The sequence below is a fragment of the Cladophialophora yegresii genome (assembly GCF_000585515.1).
Source record: "Cladophialophora yegresii CBS 114405 chromosome Unknown aczIN-supercont1.4, whole genome shotgun sequence".
Lineage (NCBI taxonomy): Eukaryota > Fungi > Ascomycota > Eurotiomycetes > Chaetothyriales > Herpotrichiellaceae > Cladophialophora > Cladophialophora yegresii.
In genome coordinates, this window is record NW_006913048.1 from 3,439,898 (window position 1) to 3,461,117 (window position 21,220).

At 53.2% G+C, this 21,220-nt stretch overlaps 6 protein-coding genes across 6 annotated transcripts; 4 read left to right on the forward strand and 2 right to left on the reverse strand.

The window, feature by feature from the left end:
* Positions 1-1,200: 1,200 nt before the first annotated feature.
* On the forward strand, positions 1,201-3,771 carry A1O7_06594 (uncharacterized protein; the record flags this gene model as incomplete). Its single annotated transcript, XM_007760595.1, has 3 exons — positions 1,201-1,588; positions 1,766-1,825; positions 1,883-3,771. The coding sequence occupies 3 exons, from the start codon at positions 1,201-1,203 to the stop codon at positions 3,769-3,771; spliced, it is 2,337 nt and encodes a 778-aa protein (XP_007758785.1).
* A 483-nt stretch (positions 3,772-4,254) lies between these two features.
* A1O7_06595 (uncharacterized protein) lies at positions 4,255-5,826 on the reverse strand (the record flags this gene model as incomplete). Its single annotated transcript, XM_007760596.1, has 1 exon — positions 4,255-5,826. The coding sequence occupies one exon, from the start codon at positions 5,824-5,826 to the stop codon at positions 4,255-4,257; it is 1,572 nt and encodes a 523-aa protein (XP_007758786.1).
* Positions 5,827-6,404: 578 nt separating this feature from the next.
* Positions 6,405-7,803, reverse strand: A1O7_06596 (uncharacterized protein; the record flags this gene model as incomplete). The annotated part of the gene is made up of 2 exons (XM_007760597.1): positions 6,405-6,515; positions 6,604-7,803. 2 exons carry the CDS (start codon positions 7,801-7,803, stop codon positions 6,405-6,407), a joined length of 1,311 nt encoding a protein of 436 aa, XP_007758787.1.
* A 900-nt stretch (positions 7,804-8,703) lies between these two features.
* On the forward strand, positions 8,704-10,158 carry A1O7_06597 (uncharacterized protein; the record flags this gene model as incomplete). Its single annotated transcript, XM_007760598.1, has 1 exon — positions 8,704-10,158. The coding sequence occupies one exon, from the start codon at positions 8,704-8,706 to the stop codon at positions 10,156-10,158; it is 1,455 nt and encodes a 484-aa protein (XP_007758788.1).
* A 3,433-nt stretch (positions 10,159-13,591) lies between these two features.
* Positions 13,592-14,611, forward strand: A1O7_06598 (uncharacterized protein; the record flags this gene model as incomplete). The annotated part of the gene is made up of 1 exon (XM_007760599.1): positions 13,592-14,611. The coding sequence occupies one exon, from the start codon at positions 13,592-13,594 to the stop codon at positions 14,609-14,611; it is 1,020 nt and encodes a 339-aa protein (XP_007758789.1).
* Positions 14,612-19,356: 4,745 nt separating this feature from the next.
* Positions 19,357-20,826, forward strand: A1O7_06599 (uncharacterized protein; the record flags this gene model as incomplete). The annotated part of the gene is made up of 1 exon (XM_007760600.1): positions 19,357-20,826. The coding sequence occupies one exon, from the start codon at positions 19,357-19,359 to the stop codon at positions 20,824-20,826; it is 1,470 nt and encodes a 489-aa protein (XP_007758790.1).
* Between the last annotated feature and the right edge of the window lie 394 nt (positions 20,827-21,220).

Sequence of the window (21,220 nt, forward strand, 5' to 3'; positions counted from 1 at the left end):
CCTCTCTCTCGTCTTTCAAGTGCTTTGTTGTATGACCTCAAAGGCTGTTCACTGCCCATCTTACTTGAGGGGCTCTAAGCTGTGTGATGACGTCGACAAATGTGGCAACGGTGACCAGTATGCGGCTGAACGACGAAATCTCTACCACCCTCTCATAGCCTGTTGAGCACACAGAGATGCTGTTGCAAAAACTCCATGTGCATGGAGGAGGCAGCAGTTTCTGTGCACAATCAGCAGGAGCTGTTTCACAATACTCCGCAATCAATGTCGAGTACACGTCTAGTAGACGCTGCTCAACAACGACAGAGCAAACTCAGTCAGGATTCAACGGCTTTTAATCTTCAAGAAGTACTTCCTTCGGTATAGTGGCTGGGAAGCTCACCTTGGAAGTCATCACGTGGATGTCGCGTCGTCTGACACCCTGTTCATGACCGATAGTGTTGTTCTCAACCAACAGTCTCACTTTGTTGGCAGGACCTTTGTCTGCCTCGTATGCGCATTTGAACATGTAAGTCCAGAGGTATGTGACTATTTGTCTCAATGGTCGGCGGGCGAGATACCATGCTCCCTGCTGTCTCAACGCGGCCTACCTTTGTCCTTTTATTTGCGATCCCCAAAGGACAGATGATGTGGACGCTCCTGGTATCCTCTGAATATGACACCGAAGTGTGTCGGGAGGAGCTTTGTTGGCCTTGCCAGCCTCCCTTCTTCACGGATGCCGCCATCGCACCACATGCACCCAACCCTTCTTTGTCCCCTTCACGTTGACCTGAGGACATCGGGAGGATGCGTGATGGAAGATATATCTCACAGTCACCAAGGCTCTGTTTAAAGCCTCGCGTATCTCACATGCGTTGATTCACGGAAGAGTCATGGCTAGGACAGGGACGAGGACTGGTGCTGTTCCCTTCAATGAGGACGACGTGGAAGATGGAATCTATTCCGAGGCGGTGAATACACATCAACGACCTCACCCGGGCATGGACCAGCAATAATATCACGCCCACAGTTACCATCGCTGCCAAGGCGCTGAGCTTGAAGTGCGCACTGTCGGCTCTACAAAAATCCCTTCCACCAGCGTCCGGTGTTGTGATTTTTTTCCCAACCATCTCCTCTCAAACCATCACCTTCTTTAGTACCAGAGACACCACTCGTTCTCAAACACTCACATTCGTTCAACCGTCACTTCTGCTCATCGTCATGGCTCGAGATGTTCCTGTGAGGCTCACCACGACTCCGTGGGACATGTTCAGTGAGTTTCACGAGGATCTGGTCCCAAAGACCGGGATCTTGAGCTCCTCAACAAGGTGTGCTAACGACGAAGCAGTGTTCGTGCTCACCTACATCGCCGCTGTCTTCATGACTCTCGTCGACGCTGAGGCATGCAACACCACCACCGTTTCCCTCGTGGTCACGGTCACCGATCTCGTCTCTCTGCCAAACACTTCTACGGTCACAATCACTCAATCCGGCTCAGCCCAGCAAGAAATGTCCACATTTCTCTCCGCCAACGCCACTGGTACCTTGACTCTGACTGAAGTCACATCTGTCACCGAGACTGGCGACATCGGCGTGCAGACCGCCTCAGGTACGATAATTCTAGTGCTCTTCGTTGACCTCTGTCTAACTTAAGCGCAGTCGTAGATTCTAGCTCGACCAGTACCTTGACAGTCGTCTCGACCACGACCATGGCACTCTCTTCTGGTAAGATAAACCAGTAACCTCTTGATCCACAACAAGATCACACACTTACAGCCTCAAACAGTGACCAGTACTGTGACCAATGCTGGAGACTCTGAGACGCCGGCTCCCAGCGGTACTCGTGGTAAGTTCTCGCAGCTGCCCATCCTCAATCTTGGTCGCACACTAACTCCCAGCACAGTGTCCATTCCAGAAACTCTCAGTCTGATGTTCCCGACCGTGACTTTTGGTGTCCCCTGCGATCCCAATGCGGACTGCAATGCCAATACTGGAGCTCCGGTCCCCGTCAGCAATATGACTTCAACCTACACAATGACTGTCACCAAATCTGCCCGTGTTGACGCGACTCCGTCAAACCCTTCGCCGTCCTGGGGTGCTCCAGATGTTGACGCTTCAGTTCCTCCCTTTCCCAACACCACAATTGAGACAAGCTTTCTCTTCTCGATCCCTCCACTGTCATCAGACTTGACTGTTCCACCCTCAGTCACTGGGAGCATCTTTACACTACACAATGGCACTGAGACAATTTGGGCCTGGACTACGGTCACACTTCCCAGCAATGGCGCCATCATGGCCACTGTCGAGCCCGTCGCCTCAGTCTTGAGTCAAGCCTCTTCACTTCTCGGTGGCGCTTCTTCAGTGATCGCGACCAAGACACAGTCCGTCACAGTCACAGATATTACCTCAGTCTTGAGCGAAGCCTCTTCGGTGCTCAGTGACGCTTTATCCATAATCGCGACCAAGACACAGTCCGTGACCGTCACAGATGTTGCTTCGATCCTGAGTGCCGCACCTTCTCACCTGAGCATCGCCTCTTCCGAGATTGCGACCAAGACAGTGTCGCTTACCGTGACAGATGTTGCCTCGGTCCTCAGTGCTGCAGCTTCCCATCTCAGCATTGCCTCTTCAGAGATTGCGACCAAAACTTCCCATGCTGACGCTGGCAACACTTCCACCGTGACAGTCTTCACCACAATCTCTAAGACCATCGGTGCTGCTGTCGAGCCTACTGGCATTGCTGTCAATGTGACCTTCCCGACTCTTGAGACACAAACCACCCAAACCGAAGTTCTCACCGTGACCTCAGTCGTCACTCCAGAATACACCAGCTCGACTTCAACTACCACGGTCTTTAGCACAATCCCCGCCATTGCTTCTGGCAGCGATATCACATTTGTCTTTGTGTCTACCGTCGTCACTGCTGGTGTATCCGATGTCGCTGCTGCTCCAGGTCCTCTCACAGAAAGCAACAACAGCACCACTACTGTCACTAGCGAGGTCACCACGTACGTCTCGGGCAACTCCACTGTCGTTGCGACCGCGTCTTTGTCGACTGCCCTGCCGCTCTTCAACGGCACCTTGAACGGATCAGCATCATCTTTGCGCGTTCCACCAATCTTCAGTCTCTTCAGCATGCTCCTCAACATGAAGAAGAGTCTTGTCGGCGCTTATGTCAACGCAGGTAACCTGGTGCTCTCGAACGATCCCACCGCTACACTTTCGACTGACGGCGGTGAACCTGTCAAGAGAGATGACCCTCTGATTCCGTCGCTGGACCCGGCTTTGCTTCCGTTCCCAGAGCTGACGTCCCACCCGATGAGTTCGGTGCCCGCACATCCTGCAGTTGTGTCCATCTCTGTAAGCGTCAGCACCACCACCGAGACGTGCAATGCCACTGGCACTGCAACCATCGGACATGGTAGCACGACGATCACGCTTCCCACCACCGTGCTTGATACATCGACAGTCTTCTCCACCTTGACGACATCGCTTACTGGTCTAGTGCCAGTTTTCAACATCCCGACATCTGCGTCCACCAGTGCGTCGTTGCCGACCCTGAACACCACCTCCGCGCTCCCGTCAAGCACACACGCGTCACCTGCATTCGGCATAATCAACAATCATACTGCCACTACGGCATCCATGAACGTCACGACCACGCATCCAACCATGACGGTGACTCACACCACTAGTGCCGTAACGGCCACCGCGTCCTCGGACGTCGGTCGCCTCGAGATCACCGTCGGCCTGTTGATCCTCGTCGCTGTGGGCGCTTGGTTCGTGCTGTGATTTGGCATTGGCATGGCATGGTGCACTGCGCGTATTGCATCGACGTCACTGGCAACGTACAGATCGACGTTGATACCGTCGTGGAGCCAATTGCTTCCCGGCCACATTGGCGTCAAGGAGGATTGTTTCGCGCTGGTTATGCCTGGTGATCGGCAGCCATTGCGCGCATGTTTAGGATACGAACAACGAACGGAGAGTGGATCAAGAAAAGGTCCGTCATGAAGTGCGTCGACGGAAGATGGCAGAAAATGCCAATGGCGTTCTACTAACTACGTACGATAGCACAATGAAAAGAAAGTTTCACAACGTCGGTGCGTCCTCTAATGATGTCTCGTTGATGCCAACACCGCTAACATCCCACGTGCTGCTGTCTTTGTACTCAAACTCACTAACATAAAGTATCCTTGTTGTCATTGAGTCCATCGGCATTGTGCGACTGTTGACTAAAATACAGCGTATCCTTTGCTCCCCGTACTGCTCGCATTAGGCTTGCAGGGGTTGCATGCTTTCAACCTTGCGGATCAATCCCTCCTTTGCCGCCTCCTTCTCCTTTCCAAGTTGCGATTCGAAGTCCACTGTGCTGTCCCTCAACTCTTCACTTTGCTTGGTTCCGACAGCCAGATTTCCATCGTGAGCTGGTCCAGGCCCATCATCCAGGCTCGTTCGCCGCAAGTGCGGGTCGCTCTTCAGAGCAGAAAGGCTTCCGACGCAGTCACGGTATGTCTGGGTCCAAGGTGCTGTATCCAGTGGCTGCCGCAAGCGATCCTGCACACACCCTGCTGGATCTCGTGGATGCTGATCATCGATTTCCATAGTTCCGTCCAAGTCTGATCGCCACCCGAAGCTTCCGGGGACCACTTCAAGCTCGGGATACTCAACACTCTCACCGACACCGATGCTGCTCCGGTGCCCATAATTGTGTGTGTACGCTTGGAATTCCATGCTGCTAGTCCGGTACAACCTCTTCCACCGCGCGGCAAGCCCTTTCTTGCTCTTCTGTGGCCACACTGCCGGCGCACCACGCAGTGAACCAGCACTCCTCGTCTTCCTTTTGGTGAAGCGGCCTGTACTGAAGGACAGCATCTTCCAAGATTCAGGCATCTGCACATCAAACATAGGATTCAGCTTCGAGTGGCCAGCTGAGCAGGACGGACTGTTCTCATCTTGACATGCAAGAGCAAAGTCTCGGACCGCAACACCATCTTTCGCGCCTGCCGAGCCACATCTGTCATCTCTTGCATGGCTCGGAAAGCGACCCCAAAGGCCCAGGAGATCCTTCAGTGGAGTGCTGACTCCCGAAGTCCGCTCCGCCTCACTACAGCTTCCGATTACACTGCAGCGCCTTCCAAGGCCCAATAAACTTTTCTTTCGCGAGGTCTTTGATGGCCCAACAGTGTTGAATCCCCTTTTGCGAGCGTCCATGATGACAATGCTTCGTCGGGGATTGACCGATGGCAAAGGATCGGGCTTTCTCATACACATCTCGAGAAGACTCTTCTCCACAGGGTGCGACGAGTTATTCTTGACTCTAGTTTCCAGCAGATCAACATCCGCTTCCGAGACGCGGTGCTCATGTGGCAGCTGTACCGTACTGATGCTCGACCTCGTACTTCTGCGTCGACCGTCTCGATCGAACCTGGGCGCTGTGAGGAAACCACCCAAAGAATCATTCTCAGACTCTTCCAGTGCTCGTTTGAAGGTTCTTTGCCACATGTTAGTGGCAGACTCCGGCAGATTCGGTCTCCCATCCAGGGAAGGTTCCAATGGCTCCTGGTTCTCGGATTTAGACCGTTCTCGTGGTCCCAAGAGTCCCGTTTCAAGCATGGATGGCCCAGTATCAGACCAGAATGAGGTCAGTTCAGGTCGGGACTCTCCGCCATGACTTTGGTCAAGTGGCCCGATCTCGCTCATGTTTTCATCGTGTGCATCGCGAATAGCCTGTGCACTCATGTCTGTAAATCTCTCGTTCCCCGCCTCGTTGCCTGTTTGCGCGTTACTCCTTGTCGCTTTGTCCTTCCTCGCACCTTGTAGCTGATCAGCATCAATCACACTCATTGTTTCATTTGCCTTAGTCGGGTGCTGCACCCGACGACTAGCACGACCAAGCCCGGGACGAGGCTGATGAGTAGGCCCGTCGGGCAGACTAACACTTCTGTTTCTCTTTGTAGACGCTTGCAGCGGGCTATCTGGTTCAGGACTGCGTTTTTGGTGTGACGACCTCCTGCTAAACCAGGCGCTCTCTTCTGCCACGGCGAGACTACCGACGCTAGACCCAATAGGCAAACTGATGGACTCTGATCTGCCTCCAATTGCAATGCTGTTCGGGTTTCTCTTGACCGGGCGAGTCCTTTGGAGTCCATTATTTTCCACTTCACCGTCACTCCAATAGAACGATGAACCATCATCTGTACTCCGTTGTGGGCCTGGATTCCTGTTTGTAGTTAAGCTCGCCGGTGAAGTGCCATTTCTCCAGGAGGAGGATGGCCTTGAACAAGTTCTGTCACCTTCAAAGAGCCGTCTAGTTTGAGGATCAGATGGCCGTCTGTTGTGCTCAGCTGTAACGCGGCCCACGATGTTTTCCGATGCTGATGTCCGCCCGAACAGGTGCCGTCCCTCGGGGGAGTCTTGCCTTATTACTTGGCTTGTCGTGTAGCTCGTGTTTGGTCTGGATTGAACGGCGATAACAGAAGGGCTGGCGAGGCGTTGAGAGATTCGCATACAGTAGAGGTGAATAGAGCTCCGTTCTGATTCGGTCAGAGAGGTAACGTCCCGTCTGGAACTATTCTCGCTTGCCGGCATCGCAGGCCTGACAGTTGGGCAAGCGTCCAATACCTCTGACATTGGATCAACCACGGCATCAGCCGCATGGTCTTTGGATGGAGATCCTGCCATTTCAGCAGAGATGCTCTCGCCGTACCGGGAGACGAATTCGACCAAATTTGGATCGAGGCGGGACATCAAGCTGGCACGAGGGTCTGTCCCGTTGGTGATCAAAGACTCTCGGTTAGGTGCTGGAAATTTATCGCCTTGGGGCTTGAGCATTTCAGTGAAATGTGTACCATGCTGAGCAGCATGTGGAAGGTCGTTCGGCGAAGCAGCCGTAGTAAACGGATCTAGCTCTTTCGTCCCCACGACAGGGGACATATGTATTGTCTCGAACACGGAGCGATGGAGGAGTTCGATGGCTCCCTGTGATGCGCTGATGTCCAGTTGCTCCAAATCAGTTGATTTCGACTCCTGGTTCACATCCAAGAAGTCCTTCGTGCACGACGTCTTTGACGGACTTGATGAGAAGACTCTGAGATCCGGTTGAGGTCGTAGGTCATCATCGTCTGATTGTCTGACTTCCAGTGATGCAGAAGCTCCATCGTTGGCGATATGGCGCAGAGCAGCAGTTGGAGATAATAATGTCTGTGCTCTTGTAGGGCTCAATTTCATAGTCCCTTCTCTCGACTTCAGCATGGCGGTCTGTATACTCTTTGCATCGCTGTCATAGCCGCCTTCGCTTACGGTCCGTGACTGCAAGAGGTCGAGAAGACCAGTAGAGCGCTGGCTCAAGCTAATCTCGGGGATACTTAATCCCGGTTGTGTATTGTCTTGGTCAACCCAGTCGTGAGCGTTGTCTTCAGACGCTATGTGAGATCTCGAGCCGCTCTTACTCAGGGCTGACTCCGACAGCTTCTGCTTGATATGGTTTCCCAACTGCTCCAACCTGCTGGGCTGTTTCCGTGCGGGGTCTTGCAAGTCGAATGCGAAGTCGGCATCGAACGAAGGTTCTCTTTGGACATGGGAGCCAGATGGAATCGATGCAGTTCGATAGCCACGAATGGATGATGACGTTCTGAATAGCTCATGTAGTGCTTCTGTATCTGCCTGGTTTGGGCGACAGTGACCAGCCGCATGAGGAATCTGAGAAGCAGGAAGGTGCAGAGCAGAAGGTAGGGTTTGGAGGTCAGACGTAGGATGCTCTTCGCGCGGCCGAACGGGAAAGCAGCACAGGAACGGCGACAAGATGCGATTTAGCAAAGGCATGTTGAGAGGAAGTGGAAAGCAGGTCAGGCCGCCGATATGAAAAGCGATAAAATGTAGACTTGGTAAGCTCTGCTGGCTCGAGCAGCTCGAAAGGCATTTGTATTGCAAGATGCACCGAAAAGGAGCTGATACTGAGAAGAGCAAATACTTGAGGTACAACAGGCAATAGCAAATGCGATCGACTCACAGGGACTTGAAGAAAGAATGATGGGGTTGACGAGGAAGGAGCGTGGGCGGTCTCGAACCTACTCCTTCAAACGTTGCCTTAGAGAGCGCTGGGAGCATGAGACTGGGTATGACCATTGAGTCCAAAGAAGCGTGTACACTATTCACCGGACAGCAGCCATTGAAAAGAACGACGGGAAGCGCACTGTCGAGGTTGTCCACCATCGGCCAAATCCAAGCGACTGTGCTTGGTAACAGTCCCTCGGCAGAGAAGGCGACCACCCTCAAAACAGGCCACACCATCGACAGCTGGAGGGAGAATTGCACAGTAGAGAGAATAGAGCGTGGGAAGCAGACCGGTGATGCGAGTGAGAATCTTAATATACTTTCAGATTGATTCGTGAAGAGGCACTGAGGTTGCTTTCAAATTGATCTGTGGAACTGCTACAATCTGTCGATGCCCAACAGTATGCAATTCTATCCGGTGGATCACAGAGCGTCACATGGGCTGTTTCACTTTTGCTTGACGATCCTTGGAGGACAATAACCCCGACCTTCTCGAGTGTCGGATGGTTACAAGGCTCTTCTTCGCACATGCATTCCCCCATGTCACTGCCGCGTTAGACCCGGTCGAGCCACTATCTTCAGCATCAAGTCGCCTGCGCCAGCCATAGATCCGCAATCGAAGGGTTCCAAGCTTTCACTATTAGACAGGCGAAACAGTCAAGCCCAGCCATGGAGATCCAGCAATTGGACTCCGAAGGTCAACCAACAGTGACGTTCATGTATGACCCAGTCAGCATGACCTTCGAAATGCGTCCTTTGCAGGGCTCAGCAAGTACGTCATTGATGATGAGATTGATGGACGTTTTCTTACCCGCTGGGTACCCCTTGAGCGTCACCGCGGATTACACTTCCTACCAGGTCTACGACACCTTACAGGCTTTCGCTTCCACTATTGCGGGACTGCTAGCTTCGAGAGCAGTATTAGTCGGGATGGGTGTTGGGTCCGAGGATGCCTCACTTGTAACCACCATGCTGCTATACATTGCGCAAGAAACCATTGGCCGGGTAGCCACCATCTTGTTCGCCCACTACTTCTCTCAAAGTATCGAAGCCGAAGTGAAATTTTATCGATTCTTTGCAGATATCGTCAATGACCTTGCTTTTATCCTGGACTGCTTGAGTCCAGGTCTGCCAGTGTTAGGGCGGGTTTGCACGCTTTGTGTCAGTAACGCGTGCCGAGCTGTGTGTGGGGTCTCGGGTGGGAGCTCTAAGGCCATCCTTTCGTCCCATTTTGCAAAGTCGGGTAACATTGGCGAGCTGAATGCCAAAGATGGCAGTCAGGAGACTGTTATCAGCTTGATTGGCATGTGGGCAGGAGGGTTTGTCGTCAGCAAAGTCCACGGCACGTGGAACACCTGGTGCTGTCTGCTCCCGCTGCTCGCGCTGCATCTGTGGGCAAACTGGATGGCAGTAAAGAGCGTACGACTGACTTCGCTCAACGGCGAGAGAGCCAGCATTCTGTTTAGTGCGCTTCTGAAGGGTCGGGTCAAGAACCTAAACGCCATAGGTAAGGAGGAATCGATTTTGGGCGTGGCTAAGATCTTGCCTATGCGTTTAAACACTTTCCGAGTGGGTGTTAGCGTGTCGGATTTCTTACATGACTTACCTGGCGACAACGACGATCGTGGCCAGAAGTGTAGGCATTTTGACCGACTGCGGCAGATATTCCAAGATGAGGACTATTTGCTCTGGCACGATGCTCACACCAAGCGAGGAACTGTGCTGCTGAAGGAATCGGCAACAGGTGAGACGCAGGCAAAAGCCATATGCCACTATCTTCGGATTTCCGTGCCGATAACAAAATATTCCGACTCTCCGAAACCATTGCAATATCGCGATCAGAGCGAGGCTGTCCAGAAACCTTTGAGGGACAGTGACTCAGAGCCCAGAGTCACCCCCAGTCATGACAACAACGATCCCGCGGGCCAGTCCGTAGGCCATGTTGGTGGAGGCCAGAATTTTGAGTCCATCTCTCAGAGTCTCCGACAAAACAGGCAGCAGTGGCAGAATTTGCGAGATCAAGCTGAGGGTGCCGGGTGGGATCTCAGTCTAACAAATCTTGTCGGTGGCCGAAGCCATCGAGTTCGGATGAATGATACGCAATTTGAGAAGAAAGACCAATGAGGAAAGGGGTCCGCCAGGAGAAATTTCAGGCGATTCAATCCAATCGCTGACTTGTTTCCAGTGACTCCCACTGACTGCCATAACACCTGTCGCAAAAAAGCGGTGGATCAATTAGGCGGAATTGCAACGTCTGCAGCGGAGTAAGGTAACAGGACGAAGGGAAATTCGAAACCACAGGGTTTCGGAGGTCGCTCGATGGATCAATTCGCTGGCAGAGAATCATTTGCTGCAACGTAAAGAATTTTTTATCGTGAAGAATGCTGCCGCCGCCTATTATCCTGGAGCTGCACCAGCGATGGGCCTCGTTGGCAGCAAGGATGCCCACGTGCTCGAATGGCCGCCGAAAGTCGCTCCTTATGTGGAACAGGAGGTAATGTCGATACTACCATCCTGAGTAATGTTCGAGAAGACTTGAGGAATTTTGGCAAGGGAGCTCCATAATCGCCACGTCAAATTTTCCGGAATCCGCTGGAGGAACGAGTCATATTCTAGCAAAGATTGAATACCTCGTCGGAGGCCAGGAGCCTTGCTCCCTAGACTGGGGATCGGCTGTGGAGTTAAACTGGAAAACCTCGAAAATACTTACCCCGTTGTTACGTGCACTAAGCTCGTCGTATGTGGACTCCTGGTTGAGCTGGCGAGTCAGGATGCGATACAGCACACGAAGTCCTTCGCGGTCACAGGCCGTTGGAACCTCAGCGGCGCAGGAGAAGGCGATAGGGAACGAGGATATAGAGTAAATCCGCAGTGTCACGCTCAAAGTACGCAGTCCGAGCAGATAGCAGACAGGGGGGCGATAACTCATTCGTCGCTGCGGCATGCGAGCTCCTTCGGACCAACTGAGCCATGGTGCTCGTAAGCCGTATTGAAATGGGAAACATAATGTCACGGCTTCTGAAAATAGCTGAAGTTGCCACTTACTAAGAGCAATCACGCAACATCGAATCATCCACCATGGCAACATTCGAGAACGACCTTAATACTATCTCACAAGAGCCGTCACCTTCACCGCCCCGAGCTTCCGTTTTACTCTCACGGGCGGAGGGAAAATGAGGGGCAATGGCAAGCAATTTTGGGGTAAGCACAACCGAGAAGTCAAGACAAGAGCGCGCGGCACAGCGGGTCAGATGAGAGAAATGCGGAAGTCATGAGCTTTAATACCTCTCGGCCTGCGGGAGCTATCGAGCCCGGACTTGAGATACTTTGAAGATGATAGGACTGGTGCCGAAGATGGCTGCGCAAAGGCAAGAAGTAATGAAGACCATCCTGCCGCATTTACACGGAGACCATTAGACAGTTCCTAGCAATCCAGAAAGGGAAAGTGTGCGGCCTCACGAACAAACGATACAGTGACGAAATGAAAAGAGCTTGAGAGGGCTCACTCATCGGTGGCGGACTTCTAGAATACGCGTAGAAGACTGCGTAACTTTCGAGAACGAGCAGTGGAAAGACGACAGAAGGGCAATCGAAGCTTGCACGATTTGCTAGAAGCCGCCTAGAAACCACTCAAGCGGCGGTCGAACCGTGCACGTAACACACGAAGGAGATGAACGCCCCGTCATTCGGATCACCCAGCGAACCAACTTCCAACCACAGCCCATCTCGTCCATCAGCGAGATTTGGCCAGCCTGATGGGACTGCATCTACAATCGTGCCATTGCCCTCCAACATGCATTCAACATGCTGCGTGTAAGGATACGGCATCCTCCATTTGACCTCCTTGGCCTTATGTGGTGTGCACACCCCTCTTTTTTGGCATGAATTTGATCATCATTCCCATCGTAATGCACAATGCCAGGAACCAATCCGAGCGCGGATGGAGGTCCCTCTTCAGGTGCAGCCATGTTTTAGGCCAGGCCTAGTGGGCAAAGCGGTAAGGCTTGCAGGGGCTAACGAGGCAGCGTTGCAGCACTGGGCGGCCCTGACCATGCTCGCTCCACGCCTTTTCGTGTCTTGTCTGCCCTGTGCTGTGCTGTGCTGTGTTGTGTGTTGCCTATCCCATCCTTCCTCAGCCTGCGCCTCACTGTTGCCGTGCTTCTGTACGTTTACGCTGCCCAATTTCTCATCCTTTACGCACAATTCCTCTAGGAGTCGTTCCCGATACCAAGTCCCTCAGTCCCAGCCCCCGTGCATCCTTGTCCCTCTTTCGAATCTGGTCCAGGCCCTGTCAACCTTCCAGCATCAGCCGTGGGCAAAGCAGCTGCCTGTCAAGCCTTACTACCCGAAGGACCGCTAGTAAAGGTTAACGACTCATACGACATCGATTGGGACCAAAGACCCATAGCCTTTGCTCCCCGGCCCCTTCTTCCACTGACCGTCGTCGCCTCTGCCTGCGGTCGCTGTCACGCTGCTGAACGGAAAATCTCAGGCTTCCGCAGTGGCAGCGGACTCTGCAATGACTCTTACCTAAACCTTCTACGACGTCCTCTTCGCCCTCTCCACTTCCCGGTTCCCTTGTTCACCCAGCATCCTGGCAGTCCACATTTCACATCCACCTCACTACCACCTTTTACCACAGTCCTCATCCCACCGCCCCGTCACCATGACTGTGTTGAGGCCTTGATCTCACTAAGCCCAAAGGCAACATTCGTCGCACTGCCAAAATATCCTCCTACTTCCTCGGCGACTTTGCAACATTTCACCATACGCCCGGAATCAGATGGTTGTGGTGGATTCGGATTGCGGCTGCGCTGTGAACGCACTTCCCGTCGCTCACTCAAGACCTGCCCATTGCCACACGAGAGCCTCGCATACGACTAATTAAGCCAACGACTGTCTGTCCGCCGCCTATTTGCATCTCGACGGGCTTCACTTCAATCAGAAACGCAGACACACTTTTTGACGGGCTTCTCGAACAAAACCCGAACGAGCACACGACGTGTACCATTGGCCTTATACCCACTGACATAATCTCCTTCGACCAAAGCGGTTCTTTTCCTTCCATGGGAATTACCCCTCAGGTTCAACAGTCAGGACCGCTAGTCTGAAAATTTCCCACGGTCCTCGTTTGGTTGCACAGCATCCTTCCGTGACACAAGAAGAAGCTCGCTGGCGGGAAGCGTCTCGGATATCCACAACGGGGTGCATATCTGCCTTGCAGCATCCTTGTGCCGCATCAGCACGTGCCAGCGGTCGATTACCGGGACAGATAACGTACGTCAAGGTTACAAGTCGGTGGCTGCATTTGTGGGATTCGCGGGTTTCAGGTCAGGGAACAACGGTGCTGAACAACAGGAACCGTGGTGGCTTAGAGGACCTCCCATACAATATCCCTGGCTTATTGTCCCCGGTCAAGCAACGGTCAGCGAGGACAAAGACGAGCGCCATGGTGAAGAAGAAATCAACTTGTATAGCTTGGCCATACACACCTGAACCTTCCCCTCGCCTTGAAGCGACGGTCAGCCAATTGCAGGACGTTCCGGAACATTTCATCATGTCTGAAGGAGAGTTCACCAGAGCGCGGCCAATTAGTATGGCTACTCGAAAAGACGGCGTTCTGTCACCCGGAGCAAGACCGACACTTGAGGACGTGCTCAACAACAAAGCACCGTCGCCTTACACCCTAGCCGCGTACACAGCTTTTCTATCACAACAACACTGTCTAGAAACTCTGGAGTTCACCACAGAATCTAAAAGGTACGCCGATAAATACGATGAAGCAGCAGCCGGCATGGCCGGCATGCCTCTCACGATCGAGACGCAGCAAGGATGGGAGCTGATCCAAGATTGGCAACGCATACTGGAGATATATGTCAAGCCTGGTGCCCCGCGAGAGATCAACTTACCTTCGGAGGAGCGGGACGATTTGATGGAGCGTTCATACGATTTCGCGCCGCCCCAACCTGAACACCTGGACGCAGCGGTAAAGCGAATGTACGACCTGATGTCGGATTCCATCTTCATACCCTTCTGCAACAGCCTTAAACAGGTTTCATATGCACAGACATATAACGTCATGTCCGACTATGACGACCCGACTGATCTTGAGCCAACACGACTGACTTTTGATGAACGATCCTTGCATCGCCGAATGCCTTCTCGCAGACGGCGATCACCTCCAAACACGTCAGCAGGGCCACTCGAGACATCTCGGTCACCTCCACAACACCACCGCCCAACACAGTCCTCCTCCTTGTCGTCAGCGTTAGGTCGACAGAGCGGAGCACGCTTATCGACGCACATTTCACATTCGTCAGCAATCTCGGAGAGTGCCTTGACTGACTCTAGCGGAGGGCCCGAAAGCCCTCCTGCTGGCGAGCTGCTGGATCACGAGCCCATCATGACCCCGCCTACTACCCCGCCCACGAGCGAGCTCGGTGGCACTGCCAGTCATGGGAGTGCAAGCGGAATGTCCGCGATCAAAACCCAGCGTAGTGAAAGCGGCGGTTGGAAGAAAGCGATGAAGATCTTTAGTGGTGGGAAAAAGAAGAATGGCAGCAATGAACACGAATGACACGCAAGGGAGAAGTCCCCATCGACTTCTCCGACTGCGGCATCTTGCGCCTTCATGTGCTTGCGCCTGATTAAGTGACAATGTGGATTTGCTGCAATGGGATTATCATGGGAATAGGTTACAGGTGCGCAAAAGCGGGCAGCATTTCGGATGGGAATAATTGGACACGCGGTAATGGAGTTGGCCATGCGCTTATGAGATACGAATTGCATGATGGCGTTGGTGCGAGAGTTATGAAATGGCGACGATGCATTTTCGACTGGCTTGATCACTTCTTGGTCAGTCTTTATTGTTTGTGTCTTCTCTGGTCGGAGCGGCCAAGATCTTTATTCAACAACGGCAAACTTCTCGTCAAGAGGTAGAGAGTGGTATGTGGCAACATCCAATGGTCTGGGTGGAAAGGGCGGAGGGCTCCGATGTGGAACGAAGCCACATTCCTGATGTATACAATAGGCAGTGGACGTGATGCTTAGGTCATGATAGCGATAATCCCACTTCAGCGGTGGTGAATGATACGTGAGAGACGGACCACTCCTCAGAGAGAGCGCTTTCGAGTGATGTACCTCGTACTTCTTCGACGTGGTCAAGCGATACTTGACAGTTTCGGCGCTCGGCTCGTCCTCATCTCTGTACCACCTCTATCCGCTCACTGACACGACTCGTTTACATCCGGAATCCCCAGATCGCCCGTCAATATTGGGCCTAGACATTCATCCGCGAGGTCGAGTAACACTTCGAACTCCTTGGCGGTTGGCCATCACCTGTTCAAAATTCAAGCATCTCACATCCATGAAATTTCACATGCTTCTTGGTCTCCCATGACAAAGTCCTCCGGTCTATTGGTGTGTGGATTTGCTTGTAGCGGCCGTCTCCACCCTCAGAACTCGTCTCTGATGAGCACCACCATCACCTGCGCTTGAGGGTTACTCGTCGCCAGCATCCGCTGAGAGCATCAGTACAGTTTCACAAGCTCACATCAAATCAGGATGACGTTAATTATGGCATTCACCTAGCATTTCGCAGCTAGCGTCCAACACAGCGAAACCCAGAATGGTCGCTACGCGTTCCCTTGCGACTAGTCACACACTCACGTTTCGACTTCACACTTTGAGTTCTTTGGACTTTACTTATGAGGAGGATTCGAAAAGCCATGGCATTCTAGTCTCCTGGAAATGTCAATCAGATCGCTGGTGAAGTGACTCCTAAGTCGGACGATAACAACACATTGGGATGACAGCGTTGTCGATCAATGTTTCCTCCTCTGCACACCAAATGATAAGAACCCCGTGATCCCCGGATTGCTCCACTGAGTCTTATCAGCAAACCCGGATGACCGACTCATTGGCAGGCAGATTTACTCGGTCATGGGCGATTCCTTCTCTCCGCCTTCTATGACCTTTCCTCTTGTGGAGTTTGGATCGTCCTTCCTCCTGCTGAAGTCAGACATGGGCAACTGTAAGAGGTACTCGGTATTCACTAGAACCTTGCACCTGGTCCCGGCTACTTTGTTCATTGGGCGGTAATTGTACGGGTACCCAGTACGACTACGAGTCACGACTGCCACTGGACGGCGAACCGGGTGTTCCCCTAACTTGAAAAGTCGGTTCCGCCTGCGTGGCCTAAGATCGACAGCAATAAACAGGGCTATTGCTATATCCGTCTAACATAGTCGCCTGCAGCACCGCATCATATGATGGACTGGCATGCCTTCGACTCTGTGAGAGTAGTGCTGATCTCGTCCAATGGGTGGAGGGAGCACCTTTAGCAATGGTGCCGGAAGTTTCCAGGCACCGCGTCTCGTTTGCTGGGATACACCGGACATCTAACAAGGGCATTTACAATCACTGGGACGAAGCGGCAATACATCCATCAAGCCGGAGCCCTCGCTGCCTCCTACTACACAGTAGCACGAAATAATGCTTTGGCGGCGTCTTACCGTGCCGGCTATCACAAGCTCATCATGGCCATTTCGACCCTTCGAGCTTATCCTCATATTGGCTGGCAAGTTACTACCATGGGTTTTGGCACCCTCCCAACAAAGCAATCCTTCTACCGTCCCTCGTTGCGACTACTTTTGTCCGCCTCACTAAACCTTCCCTCCCACTGGTGGTGCAGAAAGTGTTTCTAGCCCGAAACTATTGCCTGGCGCCATGGGCCGTCATTGAGCGAATCACAGGCTTGTTTCAACTCGTCTTGGGCACCACGCCAGCTTTCCCTTTCCAGGCTTGCAGATCATTCACTTCAAGGAAGCAGGGTAAAGCGGTTCAATTGCCCGGGCTGCGACGGCGTCAACACGAGTAAAGGTGGATGGCGCCCTTCGGCTTTCGTCTCGCGCGACACTCCGGCTCTGGCTGTTCCACCCCGGGATCCACGGAATATGGACTGATTTCGGATACATCCATTTCATCGACCAAAACCTCGCACCCGAAGAGGACGAAGGACAGCTTACATCCAGTGGCCAAGCTTTACGACAAGTCTGGTGTCGACGAAAATTGACAGTCGAAAGCTCCGAGGACAACGACCACGGTGCAACATAAATGGGTACCATGCAGACTGGGAAGAGACGAAGGACACCGTATTCGAGAATCGAATGATAGGTCGGACAGAACCAACCGGCGAATGACCACACTCCTAGTATCAACGGGTAACGCGCTAGGTTTTTCCTCTCCTTCCTTGAGTTGTTGTGTTTCCAAGGCTTCCCCTCTACTGCCTGCGAGCATGAGACAAGGCTACCCTCCATCCTGTTCTCAGATACGGAGGTTGGTTTCCACGTTGAATGCTTCCCGGCTGTAGATCCGTATCGGCAAAGAACCGAGCTCGTGCACTCGAAAACTGATGATCTCGATATTTTAGCTCCATTTAGCGGCCTTTGAAATTTCGGCCGGCGGATAACACTTTTTACTTTATCGCATGTCGACACATCAGCAAACACATCGCCATGACACATGGTGGCCTGGCTCGTGCCGTGGGTGCATGTACCAGTCACTAGATGCTGTGCCACCTATGGGATTGGCTCTCCGCAATGAGGAAGGCGATGGAACGGACTCAGAAGGGTCAGTCCAAGCAACAGCGTGACCGAAAGCAACGCCAACGGTGAGATGCTCGTCATACACTCGGCTTTGCAACGAGGACAACCCTTTCGAACCAAGAACAGGGGCTGGAAGACGGTCTCCAACATTCCAGCCTGAGCGTGATTTTCTGGGTCTCTGCTCTCAATTTCCTCAAGGCTGGCAACCAAGAGCAAAATGACGGACATGTACTCAGTAGAGACGGCGAGGAGGTGAGCAGACTTGAAGTTGGTTTTGCGACATCAGAGCAACGTTGCATGAGCGGGCAAGACCTGCGGGCCACGTTGACGCACGACTGACCTTGATGCTGGTGCGTGTTTTGTTATCTCGGTTCGTGTATCCTGGCTTGGGACTACTGCAGCCTTCCCGAGATGTTCTGCATGCACGTCCTTGACGCAGGCAGAGTGCCGATTGGGTGCAGTGAGAATATGACGGCAGCGTGCGATCAGCAGACCAGATCCAGGGCCAACTTGGCCTGGGCTCATCGCCACAATCTACGGAGTACTCGGTCGGAGATTTTTAAAAGGACAAGCGAGTCACCCACATGGCGATGGCATGAATCGGCGAGGGTCAACGGAGAAATAGACCGGAGTGTTAGATGAGAGATATACTCCGTACTGTGTACACGGAAGGGACGTCAAGGACCATGGCCGGTCTCCGCTGTGTTTGAAACCCTGGCAGCGATGACAGTTCGCAGTAATGAGAAGCTTCAACCTCAGTCAGGAGTTTGAGATAAGATGCGTCTAACCTGATCCAGACTGGGCCAGTTTCTTAAGCGCGTTCATCTGCCAATCAGCGCATCTTCCCTCGCAACTCCACCCAACCTCCTGGATTTGTTCACAATTCCGTGTCAATCGTGCGACACTCTCATCGTCGTTCTCACCAACCATCCCACTTGTCATTCTCCGTTGCTTTCCTCTCATACAGGATCTGCACCTCCTTCGTCTGCGCTGTGGGATATGGTGTGGGCTACGATGGTTCTATGCCCGCCTTTCCGTGCTCCTACAATTTCCCGGCGCTGGTCGCGTGCTACCCACCAACATGGTACGGTACCTCCGCTCATGGCCGTCTCTTCTCTCCTCGCGTGCTCTGTTCTCGTCGTCTTTCTTTGATATCGGGTGCGCAACAAGTCGTCGTCGTTCTTTTGAAACCTTCTTCTCAACGTCCTAGAGACGTCAGTCGTTCTTTTTCAGTTCTCCGCCGTCGTTCCTTTCGCTACATACACTCATTTACTCGCCCGGTTGACTCCGCCACGGAAGAGATAGACGGAACAGACACTTTGACAGGTCTCCCGAAGCCCCATACGTATCGAAGTCAGGGACCAGCCCAACCAGACCCCCGGCGAACATGCATTTTCATACTGTCGCCGTTTTGGTGGCTTCTCTGTCGTTGGCATCGGCGTCGGCGCTGGTACGCCATGATGGACGGGTGGCTGATAGACGGCTCCCCAGACGTCAGTCTAACAATGACACTGCATGGACAGACTGGCCTGAAACGGCCGCAACGAGCCTGACTGTGGATGGCGCATCGGCCAGCTCGATTGCAACCACATTCAGTCCAGTTGTTAGTAATGTGGCAATAGCAAGCAGCTCTGGAGCTCCCAGCCCTGTCAGCCCTGTCATTGCTGCTGCGACCACATCGAGCAGCTCCGAAGCTACCGCTGCCACATCTGATTCAATGACCTGGTCGGACTGGACATCTTCAGGGAGCAGTGGCGAGACCCCCGTCAACGGCGCAGCCACCAGCTCGTCGACAACCACCACCGAGACGAAGAGTAGCGAGGCTCCTGTCAATGTCGCAAACACCAATTCATCTTCGACGCCTGTCGAGGCGGATAGCTCCACAAATACGACTACGGCCAGCTCCTTGGTTGAAGCTGTCACAGCTCCAGCTTCGAGTATGAATGGAAGCGCCGAGACCTGGTCGGACTGGGCATCATCAAGCAGCAGTAGCGCGTCGGTCGTTCAAGACGCCAAGACAACCACATCTACCGTGCCTGTTACTGTCAATGTCTTGTCATCAACGACAAGCACGAGCGATTTCATCGCGGCCGAGACGACCTCTTCATCTAGCGCGCAAAGCTCTGAGACCTGGGGCGATTGGGCTGTTACCAGCTCAGGCGGCGGCAGCTCGCCGGTTGATACTACAACAGAGCCGACTCCTACCTCGACCGGAAAGCCACCGGTTGATGCTGCAACGGAACCAACCATAACCTCCAACGGAAAGCCACCAGTCGCAGCAGTTGTCGACTCGACGGCCAGCACCCCGGAAACCCGGTCGGACTCGACTGAGGCAACAAGCACCGTTTCGACCGGAGAGGAAGTCGCCGTCAGCACCACCGTCGAAGCTACTGTAGCGACATTAACGCTCGGGGCCGGACCATCCGCCTCCGTCGTAACGACCACTCTACACCTCACGAAAACTTTCATGCTGACAAGAACTATTTACGCCACCATTACTCGCCCGTCCCCAACGACTCAGCCTCAAGGACCGAACGATGTCGTCAACGTCGCTGCTGCGAACAATGAAGCTACCACCACCATCACTCTGCACTCCACCACGACAGAGACAATCACGCTTATTCCCATGAACACGGGTGCTGGTTCTTTGCCCGCAGGATCGGGCAGCGAAGGCGCCGCGTGTTCTGTTTCGTATGTCACGGTCACGGAGGTGGTACAGAGCACGATCACCGTTACAGCGGCCCCGAGCGAGCTCAAGCCGCTTAAGCCAACCGCAGCAATTGCAGCAGTTGATGTGTCCACCGCATCTCCAAGCCCATCCAGCGCTCCGGCCGAGTCCACGTGGGCGGATTGGACGAGCAGCGAGTCCGCCGCCACCCCGGTCGAAAACGCACAGATCACTAGCAAGACAACGGATACCGTCGACGCCACCACATCGAGTAGCATGACCAGCTCGAGCAGTACATCTGCGCTGACTCCGGTCGAAGATTTAGAAACGTCTACCACCAGCAGCACTAGTAGCGTCACGACTGCGACTGAGCACGCGTGGGCGGATTGGAACAGCACGACGGCTACGAATATCCCAGTCAACGCAGTTATCACCACCCTTGCGACAACCACGCAGAGGCCAAGCTCGGGATTCATCACCATGTCAAGGTATACCACCCCTGCGGGATGGAAGCCATGAGATATCAGATCTCGGGGTTGTGGATGACAGGTTCTGGCTGCAGAGCACACGGGGACTTTGAAAGCCAAGGAGGAGCAATCTTTCAATTCTTGTACAAACTGTTTTATCATACCCCAGGTGGAATTACGACCTTTCGAGATGTGATTCTTCGGTCTGTGTCAGATGCGGGAGAAGTCGAACGAAACGTATTCTGATTGAAGTGTGTTGAGCAGCACTGAGAGCGCAGTAGGATCAGGCATAGCATGCACAATGACGACAGTTGCCGCGTGTTGTACTCGGTCTCCGTACTTGTTCGCGATTTCGAGTCATGGAAGGGTGTTCGTATTGACGGCCATGTGGCGGTAGCCAGTGAGGTTTCCTGTCCCGCTTCTTGTTTAAAGCTTTTTTCCAACGG